Source organism: Antrostomus carolinensis, unplaced genomic scaffold, assembly GCF_000700745.2.
Source record: "Antrostomus carolinensis isolate BGI_N321 unplaced genomic scaffold, ASM70074v2 scaffold46811, whole genome shotgun sequence".
NCBI lineage: Eukaryota > Metazoa > Chordata > Aves > Caprimulgiformes > Caprimulgidae > Antrostomus > Antrostomus carolinensis.
Window position 1 is genome coordinate 8,516 of NW_010295748.1, and position 21,499 is coordinate 30,014.

Below are 21,499 nucleotides of genomic sequence, written 5' to 3' on the forward strand. Positions count from 1 at the left end.
TAAAACTTTTGTGAAACCCGGCTTCAGATTTCAAAAGGAAGACACAGCATGCGTAACTTAAAATGCAGGTAAGGACTTTAGTAAAGAGAAAGAATTGGAGGAGTGGTCTGTAGCACATACCCTCTTTTCATGATTTGGAATGATGCAGCGAACAAAGTTGGGATTAGTGTTTCGGAGTGTTGCCATCAGCTTGGTGAGTGATTCTTTGTACAGTTGGCCAACGGTACGGAACATGCCCTTCTTGGTCTTGTAGGCAGAGCCAAAAGCTGTCTCTGTTATTCCAGTGACTTGATCCAGCCCCACAATACGATCCACTGGGAAGGACAAGAGAAAATAATTAAGTGGACTTTACTATTTGTCAGGTATAAAGACAGGAGGAAAGAGGAGCAATAGTGCAGCAGCAGAAGCTTTGTGGGACAAATGACAGAAGATGCCATCAGTAGGCAAGGCAGTCAGCGACGCTGTGCAGAAGCAGTGGAACCAAAAGCCACAAACTTATACAGCAGAATAGTGTAGCTTTAGTAGGTACAGACTAAGATATCCAGCTCTTTACTTGCAGTTCTACATGACCAGTAAAGCCATTTCCTTTAAATCAACTTTCAAGAGGCAGAAAGTTGCCTGGAAACTGGCAATTATTTGAATTCTTACAATGCAAAGTATTTCTGGGTTGAATATCTGGAATTAGACAGCTCTGCATATTTGCTTAAAATGACAAGTCATGGTAATTATACAGACTAAATCTGAGTTTCATTGAATATTCAAAGCTATTTACAGAAGAGTTGGAAACAGTGTTATTTCAGTGACCAGAGAGGAAAAAAGTATCTACCGGACTTCCGCTAGTCTGCTACTCTGAAGAATTCTTCAAAAGTTTTATATACAACTGCAAAGACCTCGCTTGCCAAAAGACAAGTTTCAAAACAGGAAAACTGCACACCAAAGCACTTCAAAGCTGCCATAAAACATCAGAAAAGAGATTTTTCTTTGATTTTTCTGAATGTTTGGGTAAGATTCTCTACAATTTCTTCTTCAGAAGCACAAATTACAAATCTAACTGCCATCATGAAAACCTTTAGCCCAAAAAGATGAGCGTGATTCCATGTGCATGTCAACAATTATTTAAACAGCTCGCTAATAAAATACACAGGTGGCTTAACACCTTAATAATTATAGTTGGCACTTCTTAGTGCTGAGCAAATCCACAAGATCTATTGATTCTCCATGAAACCCAGGCTGGGCAGCCAGGAACAAGCAGCTATATGTAGACTACAGTTTAAGTTTTATGAAGTTACCTTTAAATTCATTCAAACCAAAGCAGAGGGAATTATGCAGAAGTAGTTTTGTGTATGAGAAATAAGTGACAATATTTGATTTTGTACTCAACTGGTTTGCAAAGGTCTATAAAAAAGGAAAATTAAAAGCAGAAAAATACAGGGCAGCAAGTTTCAATAACCACTTGTAAGTCTCACATGGAATACAGAGCAGAGCCCAGATCCTCCACACAATTTTGAACACAAGAATCTAAGCGGCTCATTAAAATCAGAAGAATAAGTAGGTGGCAAGTTGTTCATAAGATCATATCCCAATTATTTACTTTGAAGTAGAATTCAGTTCTAAACCAGAAATGGGGTAGAGATTACTGGGAATCAGTCTTACAGAGGATGAACATAAAAGCTTGTGAATACTAGAAACATGCACCCACCAGACACCACTAACAACTGGACACCATTCAGCTTTTGTTTGGCCACATACTCTTTAAAATTTTGTAAATATCTGTTAATTGTGCATCTTTTGTTTTGCTCCCCTCTGTCCTCCAACCAGAATACAGTTATTTATATTTCACTGAGGATTATTGAAGTTAAATGTAAGTCTTCCCTATAGGTTAAGAGCAGTCATTGAACATCGTGACTGGACAATCATTCATTAGCTAAAGCCTCAAAACTCCAGCCCACTAGTAATTTCTTTAGGAAACACCAGTATCTTCCTCAAGCATGTGATGTATCACGAGTAGTGGAAGATAAACTCAAATAAAGATCAGAAGTCTGAAGACAACCTTCACATGCACATATTTCTAAACTTGGGGAGAGGAATACGAGAAGGATGAGGAAGAGGTTGGATAAAATACCTAAAGTGTCTTTAAAAATGACATTCCAAATAAGTGAATTTGTTGATTTTTTTGATACCTCAAAAAATGTGTGTAACCTCTACAAAGGGAAATACTAAAGAGGGTTTTTTTAATTAAATAAAAAACCCCAAAACAAAACTGTTTCAGCAACTCTGGAAGAAGCTTATTTCACTTACTACCCCCACTACAACTGCAGCACTCATTCTGATACTTGAATACAGTTTTCAGTTCTTCTCCCAAAAAAATACATCCAGGTTCTAAAATGTTCCAGAGTTTTGTCAGTGTTGGACTGCAGAAAGAAGCTTGATAGTGTTACAAAGCTTATGCATTCTCTCAAATGCTTGGAGCTACCAGAATTATCACTTAAGAAGCAATTCTGCATCTCAACATGGAACTAGGAAGCGACAAACCTTTTTATCTGCAATGCTTAAAGGCAATGCAAAAAATACAGATGCTATATGTATGCAGCAGCAACTGAATAGGTATGCACTCAGAGATCATTGCCTTGTGGAAGTATACCTAAGTTTAGCATGAAATGAAAAGTTCATGCAAGCCTACGAGCAAAAATGGTTTTCCTGTTGATACAACAGCCCTGCCTTTAGTCGGCCTACTGTTTTTATATCCATTCACCTGGTGGATCATGAAGCCCAGTAATATTGTCATAGAAACAGGCTCTCTGAATATTCTGAATCTCTAAGGCAGAGAAACAGTAAAAACAGAAAGACAGAAGAGCAGATACACAAGACACTTCAGTTAGTAAACAGAACAAGTTCATCAATTGCAAACAGACTTAACTGTGCTACAACAGCAATTAGGCCACAAGATATTCCATGCACATTTCAATTATCTGTGGAAGCAGGTTTTGCATATTTGGACCAAAACACTTCTGCTTCTGTGTGTGTAACTCAAAAGGAAAGGAGCAGCTCCCCAATCAAAAAGTTCTTTATACATTCATTAAAACTGCTCTCTGTAGCTGAACCAAGTAAGTATTCCTGAGAGTAAGAGGGAAACTCAGTATTAACCTACAGCATCATTTATAGCACAAGATTAATTTTCTCACAGAAAAAGAAACTACAAGATTTATAAACTGTGGCATGTAAATATACTCTAATTGATATACTGTGATGTTAAAAATTATAATAGAAAAGTCTTTGTAAGCATGTATTTGGCTATTTCTGCTTCTTGGAACATTTTGGTAACAGTGTTGATAAAATACTTTAAGCTGATGTGCAGGTAGACAAGATAAACAGCAGTGGACAGTTAAAATAGGAAAATATTGCACTTGATTTTAATATGCAATATCTAAGCACTAGTATGGCTGTTAATTAATTTTATTTTAGGAGATGTAGATTTCCAGAATTTGACCCACCACTGCATAAGAAACAGCTGTGCTGGTGCTCACACAAGACAACATTTTATTAACAGCAAGTACCACTACAACTGTTCACATTCAGGACTTAACTGCAGCAATTCAAACGAAGAGCTTTGGACAAGATTCTACAGATGAAATTTGACACAGGGTAACAGGGAGTAAGTGAACACCAGTTCAAATAATGAACATGAGAAGCAGCTACTCAGAAATGGTACATGTGCAAGGGACCAGAGGTGCAATCGAGCTTCCTTGTTGTACTTTTGGCACTGAACAATAGAGAAAATGCGGTAGATATTTACAACGTAGAGGTGGACAGTGAGGAGGGAACAGGCACAGAAAAATAACTCATCCAGCAAGGTAAAACTGCTAACGATTTGTGTACTCAGAGCACGTCTCTTACCGTCCTTCCAAAGCTCTGCAACAAATTTGTCAGAAGACTGGTGCAAGAGTGTAGCCACATTGTCATTCAGGGGGTCCATGTTCTTCATCAACCACTCGTCTGCCTTGTAGTCGACCTATAAAGTACCCACATTGCACATGATCAGACACACGACCACCTTTAGTTTTAAATTTACTAGCTTCACACAAAAAAAAGCTTTCAAAATACTACACTGATATTTTCCTCATATTCTCTTCTTGATGTTTGCTATGAGTCTGGTGTGCCTCTTTAGAACGCTTCTAAGTACCACAAAAAGTAATTATTCTTTTGAAAGTGCAAACAGGAGTTTTCTTTAAAATTTAGCAACCTGACTTTTTGCTTACTAATAGCTGGTGTACACTTTCAGCCGAGTTATTGCCAAAATAAGGCTTCACTCTTCACTGTGAAGATCTAAAAAAAACCTCTGGTATAGATCCTAATTACTTTATCTAAATTACTAGAGAGTAAATTAAGGATGTGCTGCGACATGACTTTTTTTTTTTATTTCACCATAGCAGTTCTACTGAAACACTTTGTTCTTTGAAGAAAACAAACAAAACTCTTATCTTGAAAGAACCAATTCTGTGGTCTGTAATTAAATTATACCTCAGCAGCTGAAAACTCAATGCTACCAGCACGGTTTCATTCCAACCCAAGAGAGTCCTAAAATTCTCTAAGTCCAACAAGACCTTTATGCAGACTAGCACGTTTTAGCTTCAAACAAACTGAGTTTTTTATTTTTAAATACAGGCTTTGGAAGGAAAGGCACGCTTAAATGCTTCCAGCATCGACAACTAAATCAGAACATCCTCTTAGTACTTCCTGCAGGGGAAGATATTTTATAAACGATTCTAGTTTTGAAGGAAATACACATTCTGATCACAAATTGAAAAATGCCTTGTGTCAGAGGAAGATCTGCGATGCAGTGCATCCCAGAAATGCCCACTCAGCCGGGCAGAAGTAAGGCATTCTTCAGAACAATCACTTCCCAGTAGTCAGGCATCAAGCTGGTTTACTTTTTGATTACCTAAAAGTAACCTTTTGTTTCACAACTAACCTATTATTAACTACAGTAATAGTGATGATTTCATAATTTTTAATTTATTGTTTTAACTATTGATATAATAAAATGTATAATTTATTGCTACAATTATGTAGATGGCACCACTGACATTCACACAAACAATTTATTCTAAAAATCTGAAAGATTCCTTTCAATACAAGTCCTGAAAAAACTCACCTGTAAGACCTGACAACACAATTAAAAGAAACTGAAATATTTGCTTAATTTATTATTAATTTATATTTTTCAGCTTTATTTGGTAAAAAGAGTTCCATAGAAAGATGCTCAAGAAAATGAAACAAGGTCACCCTCCTGTGCAAGTATGTCTACATTTGGTGGCTACACCACATTGTACTTACCCAAAACCAACATTTCTAACCAATCATTTAACATTTAAACCTTACCTTGCCTGCGTAGTGAATAATACAGAAATCTGCTTTGTCCTTTAGCTGTCTTGGCTTTTGGAATTTGGAGTGGGTTCCTTGCTCTTGGACCAATTTTTCCACAAATGTCTTGTCAGTAGCTTTAGGGAACCAGCATTCTTCATCCAGTAACGCTAACACACCAGGAGGATTTGCCTGAAACCCAGTTGGATTTAATCTGTGTTAATATGTTAATATTTTTCATATATATATATACACACACACACACACACACACTTTAAATTTTAATATTTAAAACACACCATTGAATGTCACAGTAAAAAGTTGTCTAAATGAGCTCAAATTTGTTTTAAATTAAAACAAGCTGTGGGGGAGTCCAGTTCAATTAATGACATTATGACTCAAACAAATTTATTTCAACATATATTAGAGCTAGACAGGAGTGACCTGATCTAGTGTTGACTTTGAGCAGAGACTGGAATAGCTGCCCTCCAAAGTTACCTTCCAAACACTTTTGTGCCATGTGCACACACAGCAGCTCATCTGCATCTCTACAGTAGTTAATGTCATGCTTTAATGTGAACTAAACTGAAGACAATTATCCCTCCAGCCACTCGATACTGCTGTGGTAGCCACCAAGCTTCCCCTTGCCAAAGCCCCGTGTTGATCTCCAGTAGCAGCATCCAAAAGAGATTCAGCAGGCTTAACCAGAGCAGCCAGCATAGCTGTATATACTCCCTCTCTTTCCATACAATTTAAGCACTCCATCTGAAGGTTTGTTTATTCTTAAGTGAAGCAGGGAACAAGCAATGCCTGTATTGTGCAGCTGTAGGATTGTTTGACAGGATCATTTCCCTCAGAGAGGACAGACTGGTGCACACGGTAAAGCAATGGAAAAAAGTTTATACTCATTTATACTTCAAAAGATTCTAAAGTTTACACATTTGAAGAGAGATGTTTCTATGTGGCTACTACATGGCACCACATTTACAGAACAATTATGAAGGCATTGACATTTGCTTTTTAAAAAAAAAAAATAATCAAGTAATTTGATGCATTTCAGGATATTCACCTAAACATCTGCATACTGAAAGCATCCGCACTTACCCCCTCAGGCTTTTTGGCAGAGATTTTACATTCCAAGGAGGCAGAACTTTAGAAAGTTCCACACACAAAGTGCAACCCTTTGGTAACTGAAACAAGATTTCCCTTTTTCTTCTCTAAAGAAAAACAGCAACATGGCTCATGGGCTTTTCTGCTCCTCAGGATGCACAGCATCATCAACAGCTTATGTGTATTTGAGAACACTCACACAGAAATGTAGAGTAGGAACTGCAATGCCCTAGGTTTAATTTAAAAGGTCATAAAATAATTGACAGTGTAGTTCTGAAGTGTGAAGAATAACTTTCAGGAATGATGATCTTTGTTCTCCCCTTTCCCCTACCCAAACCCAACTGCTCCTCCTGCTCTTTGAAGCCTTCTTCAGCTTCCACATATTGAGCAACCAGAAGAATACGTTAAAAAGCACAGTGATTAAAACCACCTTTAAGATATTGTTTTCCTAATTGCAAGGCAGACAGAGTAAAGCAAAGGCAAAGCTCTACTCTAAATGAAGTTTCACTATTGATGTCAAATGAAAAAAAGTTTACTGAAAGTCTTGAAAAGCCTTCTGACTGAGCCACCACTCTAAAGCCCCTATAATGCAATGTAATAGGAAAGTGACAGGACTAAAGACTTCATTTATATGAGGGAAAAGAAGTACAAAAGTAGTCGCTTACTGTTCTACCCTAACATCAGGGCCCATAAGGATAAATCCTTTCACTAAAACATGTGATTTTAGATTTTGGATTTCAGCCTTCAAGTTAATTCACTTTTTGTGCCAGCTCCACAAGAAATCTCTGTAGAGGCCTACAATTTGCAGACAGTAAAAGACAAACCCATAAATGGAACCTCTTCTCTCTAAAGCATTATTAATGCACAAACTTACAGGTCTTTCAATTAAGTCAATGCAAGGCTGCAGATCCAGTCCAAAGTCAATGAAATTCCACTCTATGCCCTCTCGCTGGTACTCCTCTTGCTCCAGGATAAACATTGTGTGGTTAAATAACTGTTGAAGCTTCTCATTGGTGTAGTTAATGCAGAGTTGCTCAAAGGAGTTCAACTACAAAAATAACATTAGTAAGCAAAAATAATTCAGTGACAGGCTTTATCACATATCTAGAAGTCAAAAAAATTGACCTCACAGGGAAACTCCCCAGAAAACTCTGCAACGTTCGCATATCTTGTAAAGAAAACTAGAAAATGCGTTATTCAAAACTCTATGTTCCCCATTACATATAATCAAATAACGTATAGTAGGAAAAACCATCACTTATAAAAGAACAACTTAGACTGAAGTTGACTTTTTGGCACTGTAATTTAGAGTTGTCAAAGCATTTGCACACTACACAACAAACCTTCCTGCAGCCTCGGAATATTCATGCATTAAGTGGCTCCACGCTCAGTCCCTAACGCACACTGATATTAGCAATGTTTTGAAGTACCTCAAAAATTTCAAATCCAGCAATATCCAGAATTCCAATAAAAGACGCTCCCTGTCGTTTGGTCCTGTCCAAAGCCTTATTAATGCGGTGAACAAGCCAGCGGAAGAGGCGTTCATAGGTGGCCTTTGCCAAAGCTTCCACTGCAAAGTCGGCCTGAAAATCCAAACAGGAACATTTATTTACCCTGGAGAAGTCATCAAAAGAACATAGACATGGATGTTATCACAAATAACTAAGTAAGAGAAGTTTAACGGAGTTAATGCCACGGAGGAATGAAAACAACCAGTAGGAACAGTACACAGTGTGATTAATGTTATGAAAAATTAGTTTTTAAACTGTTCCATAAAAAAACCCAAACAAACCAGGTCTCTGTGCATTTGATGTGTACAACAATGACAGTAGAAGGCCAAGGAAAGGGAAAGGTTTCTTCTGTTCTACCATTGATTTTTACCATGTAAGAACATTTAATAAAGACAGAGAGTGAAAACAAAGTCGGTGGCAGTACGTGCTTAATCCCAATTTTCTTTGTTAAGAGCTAATCAGGATGAGGTATAGTTTCACTGCATCTTCAAAGCACCAAAACTTACTTGTTCTTTGGTCTGGGCTTTTTGAACGTAGTCTCTGCCAACTTTGATGCGTGGTGTCAGAATGGCCCGGGTGAACTCCATCACGTTCATCCCCAGCAGATGGCAGAGTTTCTGTGCGACTGGAGATCAAAGTCATCAGTGGAAGCATTCCAACCCTCCACAGCAGCCAGCAACACCACTGAGACAAGCTACTGACAAAGGCTGTCCTATGCCAGCTTTAAAACTTGAACTGCCAGGTGAAATAGCAGTGAGGGAGATGCACTTGTGTCCTGGGGACAGACCTACCCCACCACCCGCGTGGATGATGGAAGGTTCAACCAACATGACTTCCCTACAATTTAATGAATTGTTTCTTTCATTGTTTTTTTTCTACACTCCCCTAAGAAAATCCAGTGGTCTACTCATTTCTTAGGGGAGTGCAGAAAAAAAAAAACAATGAAAAAACCAATTCATTAAATTGCAGGGAAGTCACTTAACAGTGCACAGCCCATGCACAAGTGTTCATGTTGTTACTTTCATTGGGAACACTAATTTTCTCATCTCTAGAAAGAAAAGCACAGTACGAGGACATCACACCCCAACTCCAGCATACTAAATATGCTGAAAAACTATTTCCATTTCAGCAGGTATGCCAGTGTAATGCTTTACTACAGACTGTATCAAAATACATAGTTTAAACTATTTAAAACACGGGTTTGTAATATTTTATATAGAATAACAACACAAGCAGCAGCACACTTTCTTTAGACAGCATGACCTCTCCTGGTATCACATTCATTATTGGAACAAACACGTTACCCAGACCATTACATATTCCTGTTGCATCAATCCCCTTTTCTAAATAAATCTCCCAGTAGCTTGGGTGTTCATGATTCCATACTTCTAAAAATGAAAGTGACACTGAAGGTATTTTTAGTGTTGTCCGGGTAAGTGTTGTCCTTTAGCAGGAAGCCCTCCACACTACCCAGTAAGTACTTTAACGCCTTATCTTTGTATCTGACAGCTTGTTCAAAATGGAAAAAAACAAAACAAAACAGAAAACCTAACTATTTTTACAAATCAGCATTGGAAAAATAGATTTTAAAACCATTATAAAGAGCTTCCTCTGTACTTTTTTGTTTTGCTGGCTTTAAAAACACTACTGCTTGCTCTTAACGTTAAGATTCTCTGTCTGGCCATAGATTCACTAGAAGGGTTCATGAATCAAGACACAACTGAATCAGTAAAATCAGGATAGCATCACAAATTGAGCGCTCTTTTCACTTTAGCTACGTACAGGAACATTTCTGTGCTGTGAATATAAAACTACACATCAGCACATCAGACAAAACCTACAACCTTAGGTGTTGAGTAGAAAGTGCTGTCAAGACCTTTTTTAAAAAAAATAATAAAACCAAGAACTTGAAAATATTAAGTAGCCACGAGCACCAGCTCGGGACTGTGGCCTAATGGATACTATGGAAGGGATACTGCAGCTTTTAGGGAAGGAAGGGTTTCCTTGCCCTCCATGCAGCGCTCCAAACTCAGCTCCTCTTTAGTAAACCTGTGATACGGAATTATTGTCCCTGCCTTTCCAGTTTGTAACGAACCATAGCTTAGGTAACAACAACAACAAACTGCAGCAAAGGCAATACTAAAAATCAAATCGGATTCAGAGAGCGAAGGAGGCTGTAGCCAGCATTTCAGATGTTCAGCTGAAGGAAACGAAACCATTTTCACATCAAAGCTCTACCATTTCAAAGGGCAGGACTGGTTCACACCATTTCAGCTCGATTAATCTTGCAATTTAAAAAAAAAAAAAAAAAAAAGTAATTCATCTTGTGGACCTGAGGAAGGTCCATTTAAAAGGTGGGATTGTTAGAAAGCCCCGACTACCCTGACTTGTGTTTTATTACTATTGGGTTTTGGATGTAAAATTTTGAATTATTATAAAGCAAAAATACTAAAAAGTTTGTATCATAGTTGAGGCATGAACTTCATGAGGTTGCTTATGAACCTCTGCCCCTTCAGCCAAACGGCTTCTTCCAAAGCTGGTGAGCATGAAATTGTTCTCTGAATACACCTTCTCCCTCCTCTTCACCCAGGGAGGCTACATGGCTTTCTTGCCATCTCTTGTAACTATACTTGAAACCAAGATTTGTTTATCTATATTTATTACCTAGAGAGTAGAATTTGCTTTCTATATTCTTTGAATAGGTTCACATCTCCACTACCCACACAAATTCCTTCCCAGCTGTGGATACACTAATGTGACCTGTTTCAGACACGTGCCTCTAAATGAGAGGAGTCCCTATCAAGACACACTTATTTCTCTGGAGGACGCTAGGGACACCCATTACAGCGAGATGTGACAATACAGAGGACAAGGAAGGAGAGATCAGTTTCACTCAGTGTCTTCAGAAAGATACAATAACAAAGATCACATAACCAAATAAAGTGATTTTTAAGTACAAGAGAACAGAAACATGCTTTAACCATGATCTGAGCTTTTCAGTGTCTTTGATTTATACTTCAGAATTTTGCATCCAGTATTATAAATAACCAATAATGTCAATAAATTCTGAATTGTAATACTGGATATAAATATATGTCTAAAAACCAATGGTAATATAACAAAAGTCAAGATTGTCAGGAAGTGAGTATCTTTCTACATCATGACTTCTAAATGGACAATGACTCAGTTGAGTTGTCCAAGTTGGGCTTTTACCTAAAAAATTAATCCTTCATCTGAGCTTTTTTCCTCACTGTAAAACCCAAAGTGCCAACTGCCAGCCAAATATCGAGTCCCTGACTATTGAACTTTAACCCATACCTACTTGCTGGAGTGCTTTGGGCAGCAGGCCACCACTCTGAGAAGTGATGAAAATTTTGGACACTGCAAGCAACCTACATGCACAGCAATTTGGGGCAGCTACAAAATGAGCCCCAGACAAGCATTTGAGTTGAGCACATGCATCAGGTCCTGGGAATGATGGTTCTTACATCTCTTTTCATTTCAATTCCCAAAGTTGACTTTCCATGAGAGCATTTAAAAGGCTGGTACTGAAGTACTGAATTAAACACCTGAGTTTTACAGAATCTGAGATATGCTTTAGCAGCTATCTTTTATTTGTGAAGAAATATAATCCTCAAAATGCCAACCACATTGCAAGTCCTAACTGATAAATTAAATCTTAGTCACACTGCCACGCCACTTCAGAAATCGTTTTTTTCTAAATACAGCATGTTTATGTTCAGCCATTCCACTCTGGAAGTTGTGCTTGGCTCCAGGGCTCTTATCACTGGCAAGAAAACTGCTGTCAAGAACCAAAGAAAACAAACTGATTTAAGCACACATTTTCCCCTAGTGCTTAAGTCTTTGTAGATAGTGATAAACAAGACCACAACTGAAATACTTGCTCAAAGTTTAGAAGCAATGCAAACAGCAAATTCTGTTGATGGATACTTAAATTTGTCTGCATTATGAGAATGGGAGAGTTTTAGTAAGACAACAGACCCAGTCTCTTTTTGGCACAGAACGCTATCGAGGAAGCTCAGAAGACTGCTCTGTGCTTTTAAAGATACACATTAAATAAATGGTAGGAAGAAAACTACAGTGCAAGTTAAAGGAAACAATACAAACGTGATCAACTTACCAGTATTCTCTGGCATAGAGGCTTGATCGGTATTTCTCTCCTTCTTAAAGGAAATATTTCCAAATTGTAGCACTGAAGACACCACTTTCAGCATTGCTGTGTTAACAAGAGGCACATGCAGCAGTTTAATTGAAGAGAGTTCAGCTTAACAACTTTTTTTTCTGTTACTTGTGTCACTTCCAAATACAAAGTACAAGTTCAGGAAGAAAATAAAGTTTGTACTGTACATTTTGGGCAAACAGCTTTAATTTAACTCTAGCTCATATTAATCAAACATTTGCTGCAGGCTTCAAGACAGTGAAGCAACATTAAATTTGGTGGCATTAAATTGGCAAGTGCATGCGAGGAAAAAAAATGTACACTTTAAAAATCCAAAAGACTCAGTAACTCACACAAGATCTCATCGTGTGAAAATCCCATGATATGCATGGCTTCCATAGTCTCCTGGAAGTTATCCTTGTCTTGTTGCCCAGGAATGGGGATGTAGCCATTAGATAAAAATCTGTAATTGTTAAATCCTTCAAGCAGCAAGTCAGCTGTAACAGAGGGGAAGAGACAGAAAAATAAGCTAAAAATCTGCTGTTCACACCCACCTGATCTCACTAAACATGCAAAATATGCTTTATGAAATGAATTCCTCAAATATGGCTAACAGCCATTATACCAGCTTCTGAAACTCTGAAAATACGAGTGTACCTTTTAAGCCAAAGCCAGATTCCCATAAGCTGTATCTGTAGCAACCCACATTAGCTCTTTAAAATGCATTAAGCCTGTAAACAGAACATTACTCAACTTTAGACCTAGCATAATCTCAAATCCCTATTTGGAATATCCTAAAAGAAGTATCTCTATTGAAAGGTAACAGACACGGGCAGAAACTGAGTTAGGTATTGATGATCACCACATCAAGGATGCTGAACACTGGTTTAATTCGGGAGGAGAAAGAGTGGATCAATTCTCTGGAGCCTGTACCTTCGTACAGTTTCAATTATCACAACCTAAGATAAATACCCAGTTAATAAGGGACAAAAGTGTAGAACCAAAAGTTATCTGCACAAAAGTGTAGATAATCAATATAGTACTGCAGTGGCTGAAGAAAGCTGCAGGGTTTACTATGTTTTGGTAAAATGGTTGGTTTTTACCCAGTTTGAAGGCATAGTCCCGAACAGATAAGGTTGTCCCTGCTGACCAGATTTGTTATTTATCAGCTGGGAGCACTGCAGTTTCAATCCAGTGATTCCCAGCCAGAGGTTGCCCAAAATGGACTTTGTCATGTGGGAGTCATTTGCTTGAAATGCAACAGTTGCATACTTGAAGTTATTTCAAAACAAAGTCACCTGGCTTTTCACTTCTCTTTTAAAACCCATGGTTTCAAGGCTAAAGAACAGTTCAAACGCGACTGTGTTAAGACTGAAATAACAGGCACTGCACACAGAAGCAACGGGTTTACAAAATCAGATTCTCAACTTACACTTCAGGTGCTCTCCCGCTCCAGCTAGCAGCTGATAGAAGATATGAAATGTCCGCTCATCTTTGGCCTGACGAACAGCCCGAGACTTCTCCAACAAGTCTGATTATAACGAGTCAAGGATCTTCTACAATTTTTTGGTTAAAAGCCTTCAATGAAAACAAAACTTTCAAAGCAGGCTATGTAATTTCTTTAAGACCAAACAGAACTTTAATATTAATGACAGGATTATGTCCAAGATGAACTCTCAGTAACTTTAAACAAAACATTTCAAATTCAGACTGGTAGAGGCCAACAGTTAATTTTAGCAAACTCATTTCTTGGATGTTGAGGGCATTTCCCTGCTACACGCAGCTGACAATCGTCTGTAACAGACCAGCTAAGTCAAGGCGAGCAGGGGAGCTGGCCATTCTCTTTCCATCACTTCTACTAAGGTCACAGCTGAACTCTTAGCACCAAAAACCCAGCAGCTGCTGAACTCAAAAGTACTTTTATCTGAAGTGCATTTGTTGTTTTTTCCAAGCACTGCATTTTCACATACAGTCTGTGGCACCTTTAAACTGCTCCCAAATTCAATTTGTGCAGCAGACAGCATCTAATCAGCTGTCATGAGCTGTAATGCTATTTAAGTTTTTATTTCATGATATTCCATATGGTAAAAGAAACATGGGACAGAGACTTGAAATGCACCGGTACACAAGCAAGGATGAGTTCTTGTGATGAAGAAAAAATTCCCCAAGAGTTAAATCCTCCTGCTTTCACAAAGCTCTGGGCAAAACAATTCATCTGACCTTTCATAAAAGCAAAAACTTCATTCTTGTGCTGAATGAAAAGAAATAATTTATCGTTACAGCATGTTTTTAATAACTAGAGAACTTCCCAGCTTTATTTTCAAGTTTCATATTTTCAAGTTTCATATTTTCAAGTTTCATATTATGTGATAGTTCCAAACATTCAGTGCACTTAAAATTAAGCGGTTTAACTCACAGCAACAGAATGTTAACTGCAGTATTGTTTACAACTAATACTCACACGATCCTGTTTACTGAGACTTCTGATTTCATAATTTTATGACCCCTCTATTGCTATTCCCCCAGAAAACAGGCTAAACAAACTAAAAAAAAAAAAAAGTTACACACATTAGTTTTAGTATAAAGAAAACAATTCTAGAGAAGGGTTTCAGTGCAAGTATTTTTACTAGTTCTTATGCAATCATAAATAAATCAAACCTTAAAGTTCAAATGGAATTAGGCTCCAGTATTAACTGCTAGTAAGTCTGATGTTATTGAGCCTACGTTGGTATCTAGAAGACCTAAGAAAACAGAAGGTGGCCCAGCATTTCCAGCTCCATCACTTTGTAATGAGCATCACCTTCTTCTGAGAGCTGCTTCTGCAGCACTGACAAGAGCACAGCCAAGCTTTTGGTACAGTCCAGTAGCTCAGCTGCTGATTAGGAAGGTGGTTTTTTCTAGAACTGTTTATAGCACAAGCACACTTTACATGGTTTCCCTATTTAACATACTCTGGTTTTAAGGTCAGTCTGAAAATCCAGCAGATTTCAGAGTGCTAAATTTTGGAATATCTGATTTCTAAGCACAAGGAAGCATGCTGACTTTGATATTTGATCAGCTATTTTGAAACAAAGGAAGAGATGGATGTTGTCAAAGGAATGTAGAAATGCAGTAAACTTTCACTGCATTCCAATGAATTCTAGGGTCAAAAGCAAAACAATCTGGAAACTTGCATTTTACAATGATGTGGCACAAAGCAGGATACATGTCTCAATGTTGGCCCCAACAATATAACCAGTAACATCAAAGTTAATCCTAATGAACTTGCCCTGCAAAGAAAGAGATTTTTATAATTACTATTTTTTTTAATTAAGACAACAATGCTATCTAGATAAGAACATAATCCAAATGCATTCATATGTCAAGCATTTCACACCAGTTCAAACGAAATCTTTTCCCTTCAATGTGCTCAGCCATCATTTCAATGGAATAAGTTACGCTGCACACAAACACTTTCTAAAGATTAAAGAACAAGTATTCTAGATATGATAGATACGAAAAACTTCCAAAAGTGAAGCTCAATTTCTCCTATTGATAAAACATGCTCTCTAAGGTTGAAGGCAACGCTGAGATTTTAAGTTTATTTCTATGGCAAATTTACTGGTGCCCAAAGGTGTTTTATCTGCAGCAATCCTGAACCCCAGCGTGCTGCCCAGCCCATCACACTTCTACTTCCATTTCCAAAACCAGGATGATTCCATCTGCATGGCCTCTCTTTTCTAGCAGCTGGTAAAGAAAGGACTAAGAGCCAGTACACCCATTTCTTCCACATACATCCCCTTTTCTCCACAAAGGGCCAAATAAAGAGCACCCTTCCTTTCCAAGAGCTGCTCTATGTGGGAAGTGGTTGTGAGTGGATATCTGATACCAGTTTTAAGCCACATTAGCTTCCCAATCTGATTTGTCACTTGGCTACAAACATTCCCACCAGGACAACAGGCTCTGGCTTGGAGCTGGACAACTTTAACAGCACAATTACTGTATTTCAAGTTTGGGCTCATGAAACTCTTGGGTATTCCTCCGGTTGCAAACATGTGAAGAAACCAGTGGGAACATGCACTGGGATCTCTGTTTTCACTGCATCCAATTTCTACACTACTCTATCCACACACTAACAGGTTTTGGAGACCAGGGAGCATCTTGCTAACAACTGTCTAAATGCTTCTTTTGGTGGTATCTGCATAAAGCCACCTACTAATATCCTTTGCAGAGGCCTTCTGAAAATGGTCTTACAATCAATACCCAAATCCTCGCTTATCTCAAGTCTGACTGATTAGTGCTATTGGTATGTTAAAGGGAATTCCTGTTTGGCAGATCCATTCAGCTCAGGGCTGTACTATTGATTTTCATAGTAAATATTCTTCTCCACAAACATGTAGAATACACGTATTCTAGCAATGGCCCAACCTAGTACGTATATATTATGGGGTACATTGCCATGCTGCGGACTTACACCTGAACAAGTTGCTGCAATCATTTGAGCTATTGCAACTTCCTTCCCAGACACCAAACCCTTCCCTGATAAAGCCCATTCATGTCAAAAAGATTTGTGTGCACAAGTTACCAAGTTTCTCCCCCCCAGCCACACCAGTGAATTCAGAGAAAGGTACAACCTACCTACCAGTCTTATCCTGACTTAGTCTCAGAGCAAAGTAACTGCTCCGTGATTGTGACTGGTTGTGTATCTTCAACTCAAAAGTGATTTCTCCAAGTTTCAAGAAAACTGGTGGAATACTTTCAATTAGCTTCAATGATTATTCTCTAGTGCTTAACCTGCAGTCTGGTTGGAAAGCCAGTGGCACTAAAGTGTCAAGGAACAAGGCTTGTTTTCAAGCATGCCTGTCAGCGACCAGCACTCCAACTCAGATCTCCGAGTATGAAGCAACAGGAGACTGTAAGCTCAGCTTGTAACTGAAGCATACGTTTCGCTCAGCAACAATTCCACAAAGCTGTATTTATAACTGTCACAAAGAACAAAGTGACATTTTACTGAAATTCAGCCAACAGACTAGATATCCAATGCATGTGGCAGTACTAGCATGTCAAGACCAGCAGCTGACAACTTTTTACCCAGAACAGGTACCACAGAGCCTTTTTAGAATGGCATGGCTTGGATTTGCCATGTTACACGTGAAAACAAACATGAAGCATTATGTAAGGTCTAGTCAGTAGCTTATTCTGATACAATTAAAAACCACTTTACTCTGTTTCACTCTTAAAACTTATCTAATTTCTGCTGTCAAGTTACCAGTTCCACAAACTAAAATAATTGAGAGGAAATCCATATACTCCCTACTTCAGAGTTCAGCCATCACTGAAGTCTGTACTAGAGAGGTCACTTATCTAGTTCATCTTCTTAAAATCAAAAGATTAATACATCCTTTTAGCTAGCACTGGCAAATCTTGCTATGAAATCTTTAATTTATCAGTTGAGAGACTGTAGTGGTGGTCATCCAGCAACTGCAATCTGTTTACACTATCATTATAGCATTAAGTACATGGTTTTGTAAAAAACACATCAGAAGGAAGCATTTAGTTCTTGCAGTACAAACCCAGCAAGCCCAGTCTCCTAACCAGTGCAAAATAGACTTTATTTCCTGAGACACAAGAGAACACTGTCTTTGTTAGAAGAAATAAGAAAAAAAATAATGATTTGACACTAGCCTTATTTCAGTCCTATCTGGTATTATCAGCAAGGAGGGAACAGGCTGGCATCCTCATGCTGCATGGTGAAGACTGTCAAGCCTGTATGGGCTCAACAACAGCACTTCTCACTTTGTGGGAAGATATATATATTTAAGTCAGGTTTTAAAATGGTTCTCACTAAAGATTATTTTTTCTCCATGAGATGACACCATCTGGAATGCATTATACTTGCTCCTTTATAAAAACAGAGCCAGAGCCATCTGAGTTATTATGTTCAGGATGGCAATGCAGACTTCAGTATAATACAAACCAGATGCTAACATCTTTTAGAAAAAAGTATCCTCATTAAGTTAGTACAATCCTTGATGCACTCAAGAGGTGTAACAAAGAATTATTGTACAATGAAACCTGTTGCTATTATAAATCCTATACCTAACATATATAAGCATCAACCAATATTGTAAATAACGTGACTATAAAATTAGCAAAGTTGAATTTCTACAGTACCCTGCTCTCCCTTCTCAATTGGAAAGGCTATTTAAGGGTTTCAGTTATATAGTTTTCCAGAGCCCTTATCACTGGGGCCAAGAGTTCATACATTATAAATCCAAGCAACTGTTGAAGCATCAAGGCAGCCAAGAAATCTTTCATTTGTTCTATAAATTTTAGTTTTGTTCTCACAAGGAAAAAGATTTAATACCTCCTATACAGTTTTAAATTGTACTAAAAACATCCTTCCCCTGAAACAGGAGATTTTTTTTTCCCCTCCCTTCAAATGAAAGGAAGTTTAAGAAGTGGTAAATAGCTATTCACCCCGAGTTCCACCACTATTTTTTAAAACAATGGAACACATCAGAAGTTATCTGCCACCAAAACAGTAGATGAACAGAAGGTACTGACCCAACAAAAACATCAACCAGCTACAAGAGTGCCCAGCACCTTGAACAAGTCATGCTGTCTCTTTGAGTTTGCCTCAGTAAATCACTCAGAAGGGCATGGCAACTGAGAGAAGTTTTCACATTCAAGTTTTGTGCTTTTTTAAAAATAGAGGATGTTCTCTCTCAACTAATCAATTAACAAAGTCACAGCTACTGACAAGAAGGCGACATGTTTAGCCAAATTCCATGCTGATGCCATACTCCTTCATTATTTGTAGTAGTTCAGCAGTAACTTGTGTGTGCAAGCCCCAGTTCAGCTCTATGGCACAGCTGAATTTGTTAGACTATGAACACTACTGTCAATTCAAGTATGGTGGATAAAACTAGAGCAGGTTTTGCCAAGAGCCAGTGAGGATGCATCTCCAGTGACCCAACACAACGTAGAAAGCACTGTAAGAGAACCTGAATTCCTGGAGGAAAGAGGACAAAGAAAGCTTCAGATACTAATTCACCAAGTTCCTAAAAAGGTAATTTCTCCATAAACAGTAATCCAGATTCACAGACTCTGAAGAGAAAAGGAGTAACTCACAAAGCGGGAGGAGTTGTCATTTTTCACTGTCTTTGCATTCCCAAAAGACTCCAGAATGGGATTGGCCTGAAGAAGCTGACGCTCCAGCTCCCCCTAAAAACCACACAAACAGAAAAGAGACAGACATAAGCACAGTGCAGAGGCAATTAACAGTTCCTACGCTCTGCTTCCTCCTGCCAGTCCTTTTACCCAGCCTGTGGCAGTGACAGCACCTTCAGAAAGGGGTTAGCATTTTTCCCCTCACTTCTAAATCTGCTGATTGACTCCTCCATCCAGTGAAGAATGTGTTTTGGGTTTTTTGTTGGGTTTTCTTGTTTCGTTGGTTGTTTTGGTTTTGTTTTTTTAATAACACACACACATACACACACAAACGGAGCAGTGACCATATAGGATTTAATGGATGTCGAAAATCATTGAACACAGAAAAGAAATATCACATTTAGGGCTCATGAAATTAGGCACAGACTTTGAGTGCTTCAGAGGAAAAAATGATTAACTGGTTTTTAGTGTAAGGTTATTCTTAAACTTCTTGTTTTGTGATTTAACAATATAGCAACTTTGAGAATACCTATTTTCAAACTTCCTTTCAAATCAGTGAAATACTCAGCCAGACATTCATATCATTGCAACATCTCTGACCTGAATGCACCTGAGAAGCCTGCCAGAGCAGCATAATGGGAACTGAGCAACACCAAATACAAAGATCATTTCCAGATTGCTCAATTCAGCCAATATTGCTCAGTATGGTTAATGCGATTTTTTTTTTAAAAAAAAAACATTTCTTTAACTTCAAGCCAATGGATGTAGAAATCAAAGTACTTATCTCGAGGAAATTGCACAACAGCTTTTAAAATTGCTGTCCATGAGGAGGTCTGGTAACAAAAAAAGTCTGTGCTGCTTCCAGAAGCCCAGGAGACATGTATGTACATAGGAAAATATGATATTGTCTTCCTGCTCTGAAGGATGGCTTTAAAAAAAAAAAAAAGTGAAGCTGTATGGAATGTGGTCTCAAAAACCAATGCTTGTGTTCATACCTGCTTTTTCCAATGAATAAAGGCCCCAGAATGAGCATCAAAGAATGGGAAATATAAGTCTCTAAGGTTTCCACATGATGTCAGTTTTTACACAGGAATTTGTAAAAGTCACTAATTAACACCTAAAAGAGACTTTTTTATTTGTGTATTGAAATATATTTGAATTCCTCCTGGAAACTCATGGCTGCTTGTTCTTTAATGTGACCTCAAGTTATCTGCTCAAAACTTGTTTACTTCCAAATATATTCCCTTTGGGACTATGTATTCTCTGAATTCTGAAGCATCTAAAGAAATAAGTGTGTGAGTCTTGGCTCCAAGCATACTAAACACCACTAAGGCCACAGTGCCTGTGCACTACACCTTAGGTCTGCCAACATTACAGCTCTCAGAAGCACTTTTCAATTGACAAAAAAAAAAAATCCACAATTGGAGAAATACTAGATCCCTGTTATAACCACTCTACGCACACCTGCAATTTATATTCTAAAAGTTTCCTATGTAAGCGCATCAGCTAGTGGGAAAGCATTTGCTCACACCATTCCTCCCATTCTCTTCTCCCAACCGTGCTGTCAGCTCCTGCTAAGACACCGAGTATAAAAATGAGAAGCTCGCTCACCATGCTGCACACAGCTTGAAATAAACCACATTACGTACATTAAACGCAGCCAGAACGTCACAGCTTACATTTCAGATTCTAGCTACTCTGGAAAAGAAAGCACACGGACTTCAAAATTTGACTCCTCCATACGTCGCTGTGCCACTTGAAAGCATCTCGATGCAGGCACGCTTTGTCCGTGCTCTAAAGTGCTTCTGTGCACCACATCCCTCACTGGGGTTTGTGCAGAACCACCTCTGCGATGCATCGGGAAACCATTTTCCTCAAATTCTCCAACTGAATGCAAAAAGTTGTGAGTAGTTCATTTTTACAATCGTCTCTGAAGAAAACATTCAGTTGGGTCCTCAGATGTGGGGTAAATCCATGAGAATGACCAGAGTGACCACAGCCCAGCCAGCCTCTGTGGTCTGCACTCGCAAGTAGCCCTGGCATAGCCATGGTTAAGAGACAGCAAACCTCTCGCACAATCTTCAACAGCTTCTGATTTTGTAGTTTTCAGTTTGAGATGGACTGCTTTCCAGTCAAAAACCCAGTGCTATTCAACAGTACTATTCAATATATTCATCAATGCCCT

General features: G+C 38.4%; 1 protein-coding gene across 1 annotated transcript in view; it reads right to left on the reverse strand.

Moving 5' to 3' along the window:
* Positions 1-19,368, reverse strand: part of LOC104532783 (myosin-10) — a gene marked incomplete at both ends in the record, with an annotated part of 27,665 nt that extends 8,297 nt beyond the window's left edge. The window contains 12 exons of the mRNA XM_029087492.1: positions 121-314; positions 2,753-2,815; positions 3,895-4,009; positions 5,380-5,553; positions 7,346-7,519; positions 7,902-8,054; positions 8,489-8,607; positions 12,124-12,219; positions 12,516-12,659; positions 13,595-13,693; positions 15,368-15,431; positions 19,276-19,368. Of these exons, the coding sequence (XP_028943325.1) occupies positions 121-314; positions 2,753-2,815; positions 3,895-4,009; positions 5,380-5,553; positions 7,346-7,519; positions 7,902-8,054; positions 8,489-8,607; positions 12,124-12,219; positions 12,516-12,659; positions 13,595-13,693; positions 15,368-15,431; positions 19,276-19,368 (1,488 nt within the window). The remainder of the gene's footprint in view (positions 1-120; positions 315-2,752; positions 2,816-3,894; positions 4,010-5,379; positions 5,554-7,345; positions 7,520-7,901; positions 8,055-8,488; positions 8,608-12,123; positions 12,220-12,515; positions 12,660-13,594; positions 13,694-15,367; positions 15,432-19,275) is intronic.
* Positions 19,369-21,499: the final 2,131 nt, after the last annotated feature.